The following is a 7,201-nucleotide window of genomic DNA, read 5'->3' as shown; positions in this document are numbered from 1 at the left end:
GGACCAGGAAATTTTCTAGTTCATTAGGCCGATGCAGATGCTCATACACTTGTATGTCAAAGTTATATTTATAAATGTCACTCACAAAAGCACACAAAGGAACCTGCAGCAATAAAAGCATAAAAGGCCCTGTGTGTCTTCAGTATTACATTTTGGGCCATGATCACTTCAACGCCAGATTTCACTGACGACATAAAGGTCAATAAAGACTGTAATTATTCTTCTGAATGGCTTATGAGTCATGCTATTTATTTAATGGGTACAATAAACTATATGAATTTAATCTGCCTAGGGTTTATAAAAGGTGTTGTACTCGATTTAAAATAATTTTATTTCCCATAATAATTTACTTGCGTTGTCTTTCACTACAGGTCCTCTTTGGCAATTATGCACCAGAGACAAAATTCACACAAAAGCCACATCTGGTTAGCAGGTGTCTCTCGTAGCAGGAGTCTCCACTATTTAGAAAAAGCATGTCCTTTAGTATTTTCATGTCCTTGGAGACTAAATGAAAACATGGACAAGGACATAGACTTCTCTTTTCTCTAAAACGCTTTGGTACTCCATTGAGTAAAATTTTTATATTTTATTTTTGTTGTGTAAATATATTAGTTTTATTTTTTAAGCCAAAAAGAAGCTCAAGCCCTACAAAAAAAAAACAGCCTTACTGCTCCCTTCTCAGAAGTTAGACATGATACTCCAGTCCAACCAACTTGGAGGATGCTTGACTGTGTCCCCTCCAGAATCTGAGCCACGTTGAGGCTCTAGGCTCTAGGATCTGATTAATTCAGTTTTAAGGTGGTATCATAATGGGAGGGTTAATAATATGAAGCGAACACTTAGTTCTTTTGAATTGTCAGGTTAAAAAATAATTTGGGACACAAGTATAATACTGTTTCTTATCTTAAAGGAACTATTTTGTAGTATGCTTAACTGTGATAGCTTTTCTTGACTGAGGGATTTTATCTTACAGTCCAAACAGCAAGGGATCTGGGATAAGCCCTGTAACAAAGCGAAATACGTCATGCTCCTGCTCGCCCTGGGCGACATTGCAGACTAAGATAGCAACTAAAAGTACGAACCAGATTAAAGTATAAAATTATATACATACAGTTTGATAATTTCCTGTAAAGAAGATCCTACTGAGAACAATAACTTTCAAAGTATGATTGCAAGCGGTGAAGGTGACTCATAACGTTTTGTGGAGATGCAAGTGACCCCTCACCACAGAACCAGCCATATGTGCTCTGCTCACAAAAGGTAGGAAATAAGTGAGTTCCAAACAGAATCCCAACATGGCACGTGAATGTGGCTGAGCTGTGACTCGTATGAATATAGCTGTGCGCTTTTTGATTTGACATGATGCGATGCAGTCATGGTTTGTCAGATGCACTGTCTACAGCCTGTGTCTTGCCAGGTGCCTGCAACCCAGATGCCTCGCACAGGTGAAGCCATCTTAGCTCTCCGATTAGTGCTGTGGTCTTGCAGTGTGATTAAGAAGTGGGAGGTCTGGAGGACATGCGGATTTATTGCTGCTTTAGTATGAGGGTTGCAGCAGAGGTCTGTGATGACAACAATCAAACATTGTAGACTGTGGGAGGGGGGATGAAAACCTTTGTAGAAGCAGATCTGTGTTTTAAAAGATCCTTAAACTGGATAGTCAAAAGGATCATTTCCTTTTGTTTAATGTGCATTAATCTCATAACATTGCCAACCGAAGTGGACCTTTTTATGAAGAAGTGGAATACTTTCAAAACTAAACAACCTTCAGTATATGAAACAGCTTCTTAATGTTAATAATACATTCTCAAGACACAAGTCTAAATTTCATTTTCAACATTAATACTTAATTTAGTCAATAAATATGCAAACATACTTCTATTCTTTAATAACATTATGGGAATAGGGGATGTAATTCACAGGTCATGTGGAACAAAGAAAAACTTTTACCAATGTAATGTAAACGTTGTTTTGCGCTGTTTTAAACGTTCTGCTTAAGTCTGTTGCATCAGACAGTAGCCAAAAAGAACCCTCATATGAAGCATGCACAACCAAGTCATAACTACTCACACTAAAGTATAAGGCTAGATAGGTTTAATATCTATTTGGAAATTACCTCAAATAAGGTCAACTCTGAAATCACCTACTGTGCTACACACTCTGTTGAGTTATTAAAAGCTACTGACAATGTGTTCTGAGTCTAAATCCCTCTCTCAAAGGCTTCCTGAAGGATTAGTACTGTAATGTAGTTTCCATACTCTGCCACATGTATTTCTTCTTCTAAAAAGTCTGTCAGGTGCTTTTGAAAAACACAGTAGTTGATGGGTCTGCAGGTGCAGAATAACGGGCACGACTCCAAAGTGTTCCGGACGAGAGACGGATGGGGGAGGGTCTGTTCTGATCTTCCTCCTCTGCAATGGATCAACTCAACAACATCTGCACACTGAAATTCCGTGAGATAAAGGGACCGTACTAACCAGGCCTCCTTCTGAATCATGCTGTGGCCTCAGTCTTACTTCTCTGTAGCTCAGCGTAGCAAGTCTTGTTTGAGGACAGGCAATATGAAACAATGACCCTGTTTGTGTGATGTGTCACAGTTACCACAGATCAGTTAACTGCACTGATCAAGGTGTGGTTGGAATAGATGCATCAAGCATTCTTAATTTACACCTTTTACAGCATACCAATAAAAGGTATTAATAGTCCAGTCATTCGTATACAGAAAAGGAGAAAAATGTTCATACACTCACTTGCGAATTACGCATTTCCAGCACAGACAACCTCTCATTTTTGCCATGTATTTATTTTGTAATTCCCCAATTCATCTCCTGACATACATGTTACTGTTGAGTTGTGAAAACAGAAACATCGCCTAGATGTGTGTTGTCATCTAAATGCCACCTAGGTGGTTGTTCAATTTCAGTTGTGGATGAACTGGGTATCTTCTTACATGCTTTAGGATACTTTGGGATGCAAAGTGCTTTCTAAATACTTGAAATTATGATTATATGAATACCAAGACTAATTATCTGACTGTGTGATTTTGTATTGAGAATGTGAAGTTCATTTTCTTCAAAACAAAATACTCAATAGATAGTAATTCTAACTGTCAACAAACGGTTGAACAGACTTCAATTTTAAACAGTTTATTGTAAGTTTATACAAAAAAAATACAAGAAATGTCAAATGATAAAAGACTGACCAAATTACAAATGGCATTCATATTTATCTAAGCTTACATCAGTAAAACAAAGAGGCACAATCTTATTGAAACTTTCAGCTTAAGAGCCGACAGCAGTGTAACAGTACAGAAGTGAGTCGGGGAGAAAAACAGCTATCAACAGAAGAACATTTAACAACACTGAGGAAATGGTTTGTCTGTATTCACTCATTTTACCTTATGCCTAATGTTCAATATAAAGAAAAACATGTCTCACTTAGATTCAGTTTAAACTGATCTACTCTATGTGACTATTTGGTTTATCTAACAAGCAACCATGTCAGAAAGAGGATTGGATGGGTCTTCAATTCACTTGACTTCACAGTCAGCTAAGCGGGGAGCTCCTCACTGTATTGTTACACCCAATTGTCTTTGTCATTGTGAAAGCTTGTTCAGAAGCAGTGTCTTTCCAGAAGTTACTTTTGATATAACATAATACCAGGAGAAACAAATGACACAGCACCTGGAATGGGTATTTTAAGAACTGCAAGAAAAGAAAAGTTATGATGCTTTACACAAACCCTTTCAGAAAGGAATTTATAACAAGGCCGAAATGCAGTTTTGAGTTTTCACTCTTACATGATGTCATTTGTGTTGGTCAGGACAGACTCTGCTGTAGTAAAATATTAACGGTGTCACAGCAAGACACTCGGACCACACACAGCGCAAGCTGCAGGAAAGAAACAAGATTAGAAACCCCACTGCAGGAGTATTTCAGAAGGCACTTCAAAGATGACTATAAACATTACTTATTTATCAGACGTTTGTGTTCATAATGCAATACATTAAAATGTCAAAACAACCATTTATAAAATGCCCACAAAAAAGAAAAAACCTACACAATTTCATGCCACTTGCAATTAATGAAACCCCAGATTAAATACATTTTCAAGAAATGAAAAGCAAAAACAAACAAGGCCACCAGAATGTTGTAATTTGTTTAGTATTTAAAAAATAGCAGTTGCATTGTCAATTTAAATGTTTAATTCACCTCAAAAACAGTTAAAAATCACGATGTCTCATTCTTTTATTTGTTTTCATGTGGTAATTGTCTTATTGGAGATCTTAATTAGGGATGTTTTATATACAGTATGTATAAGGATATCTGAACATATAAGGAGAAATGGGTTTCAAACACAGCAGCTACAGAGAGGAGTCAAATCAGTTCTCTGGTGTCAATTATACGCTGTCACCCAGAAGGATGAAGTGACTGAGAGGCTCAGGAGCGATTTAACATTGAGACAAAGACTGAGGAAAGGCACACAAGTGACAGAGTGTGAAAACACAGCCAGACACAGGCAAAGTTATTTTTTTTAATGGTTACATAACCGTACATGTTAAAGACCGCAGTTACAAAGGCATATAAACTCCTGAATTAATTAGTGCATCATTGCTATGTACTGTCAACTTAATAAACAAGTCATTTTCTCAAAAAAATACACTAAAAGAAAATAGTGGAAAACAAATTGTATAATCTAACAAGAGGTTAAAAGTTCACTTCGGTACATCTTAAGTGCAATATTTCTCTGGAAAACGGACATGAGGTACTAGTTGATAAAAAACATAGGTGTACAACAGCAAACCAGATTCCTAAATAATTTCTCACTCACATTTATTAGTTACCAGTGGTTGTCAAAATGATTCTGCTGAGCATCCATTTTTCAGCCTTTCATGCTCTGGGTTCAGGTCCGCAGGCTTTACTACAGGGGCATGCTCCTGCATGCTTCACTACACTCTTAGGAGGAAGTTTACTTGGAGCCAATTATTTTGAATGTAACCTTGACCAGCATGCTGTGGTTACACAAATACAACAGAAAACATCTCTATGACACAGTAGTTTTCAGGGCCCTTCATGTGAAACAGGAAGAAGGCAGCTCCAAAACCATGGGAATTCTTGATGGCTATAAATGTATCCTCTACTGCTCTAATTCTAGATGTCTGGAACAACTTGGTGATCTGTGACCATACTCTTCTCTCAGTAAATATGTACCATTAACTGGAATTACTGCAATGGTGTTTAAATAGCCAACTTATTCAGTCTGAATAGGCGATTTCATCAGCTTGCATTGTGCAAACTCATTTAATCTGTCGGCAAACTGAATAAAAATGCAAAAGATGCCTTTTAAATATATTTTTTTTTAAATTGAGAAAATGACACCAGCTGGTGGACACACATACAAATAGTCTTCAAATGGATAGTTAGAAGCTTGATATATAAATGATGAGAACTGACTAAGTAACCACCCCACCGCACACACCCCAGTCAATGGAACTGCAGTGCACCTGTGTGCTCCACCTCCCGCTGGAGCTATGGGCTGAGTTCTCCTCTGCCTGTCAATCAATGTCAGGCAGACACCTGCAGCAGCGTGCCATCCTACCCTGGGACATCACGTTCCTGCCCTCATCTGCCAGCAGCGCGTCTCTTGTGTTCCCACACTCGGTGATGGTGTCCTCCACGCGGGTGATGTACAACCAGCAAATGATCACACCAAAAAACTGGAAAACAAAGCCACAAAGCAAATTAGAAACGTGCCAATGGCCAAGATCAGGAGCACGGGGACGGCCCGGGAGTTTCACAAATGTTAGGTACTCTAAACCACACTTCTACTGTAGCCATCCTTTTCTTAACTTTGCATGCTACAGAGGATACTTGTCTGAAAGTGAAATAGCACCTGCCTAATAGTTTTAATAACAAGAAAGGAAGGACCTTAAAAGATGAGGCAGGAAATATTCTCATTCACATTAAGGACTGTACCCTGAAACGTGTGATCTTTACCAGATTATATGCTTGGGTCCACTGGGAAATAGCCTTTCACTCATTTGTTCCCAAAAAAAAAACAAAACAAATTGCTACCTACAGTAGCAGTCTTTGTGATCTCTGGAAGATGTTTTGCAATTTTTACTTTACTACCGTAAACAAAACCCACATATGTTCCTAAAATAACTTTAAATAAAACAAATTTAATATTTTTTGTAATTCAGTTTTCATACATTTTGGTAGAACAGATAATTGTCTAGAGACATTGAAAATAGAGCAAAGTTAAAAAGCATTTCTTTTTCTCTGCAGGGTGCTTTGCCTTTCACGCCTTTAAAGAGTTTGCATTAAAGAATACAGTAAAAGAGATACAAATGTCAAATCCATCTTTACACAAAGATACTGTAACTTCCTATTTTTCACTACCTATCTCTGGGGTAATATTAAGATTTTTTACCAAAAGATTACATTTAGCATTTAAGGATGTTTTTGCCATGTAACCTCTGAGGTACAACAGCCGGTAATCCTCAGAATTTTGAGAGCTTGTTTTTATTTTTAAAATTTTTTAGCTCAGATCCATTGAGCAAAGCTGAAACCCAGGGATGGCATTCACTGCATATTCCTCTGCTCTGCTTAAACAAGATTCAATGCAAATTGTTCTTATAGTGTTGACAATGGAGGGGCTGCCAGTGAGGTCCATAGTGTTAGTTCTATGAATGGTTCATTAAGATCAGAGTGAAAAGAAGTGATTTTATGCTTAAGAGCTCTTTGCATCCATAATACATTTGCCTGTTTTGAATGACACACTTTCAAAGGTTTTATTTTGATTCATACATCTTTTGTAGAGGTACACTTATTACAAGATAGTAGAGGTACAAAGCTGTTCACAGTAACCCTTTTTGAATTTCTGTTTAGATGTGGAAAATGGAAATCATATTATTACTACTGGAGAGAGTCATAATCCTTGCAGTACCTTTGTTTTCATTTACAAGACAATCCAGTTCCACTACTATTAGGTACTGTATTATATAAAAAGCATTTCATTACAAGCATTACTAAAAAATACTTCTTCCTTTATTCAATGTCCACTAATGTTGCAGTGCTGTGCAATATTTCACATTAGTGATTCTCAAATTCAGGAACCCATTTGAAAAAAGCCACAAAAGCATTACAGATGTGGGTAGATATTCAGAAAACAGATTTTTGAAATTATTTGAAAAAAATAT

General features: G+C 37.2%; 1 protein-coding gene across 1 annotated transcript in view; it reads right to left on the bottom strand.

The window, feature by feature from the left end:
* Positions 1-3,130: 3,130 nt before the first annotated feature.
* Positions 3,131-7,201, bottom strand: part of tspan15 (tetraspanin 15) — a 67,301-nt gene continuing 63,230 nt past the window's right edge. Inside the window, exon 8 of the mRNA XM_088916175.1 lies at positions 3,131-5,716. Within this exon, the coding sequence (XP_088772301.1) occupies positions 5,555-5,716 (162 nt within the window). The 3' untranslated portion in view covers positions 3,131-5,554. The remainder of the gene's footprint in view (positions 5,717-7,201) is intronic.

This window comes from Atractosteus spatula, chromosome 5 (assembly GCF_055471065.1).
Source record: "Atractosteus spatula isolate fAtrSpa1 chromosome 5, fAtrSpa1.hap1, whole genome shotgun sequence".
Classification (NCBI taxonomy): domain Eukaryota; kingdom Metazoa; phylum Chordata; class Actinopteri; order Semionotiformes; family Lepisosteidae; genus Atractosteus; species Atractosteus spatula.
Note: the sequence above shows the minus strand (reverse complement) of the source record. Positions and strands in the feature narration are given on the sequence as shown.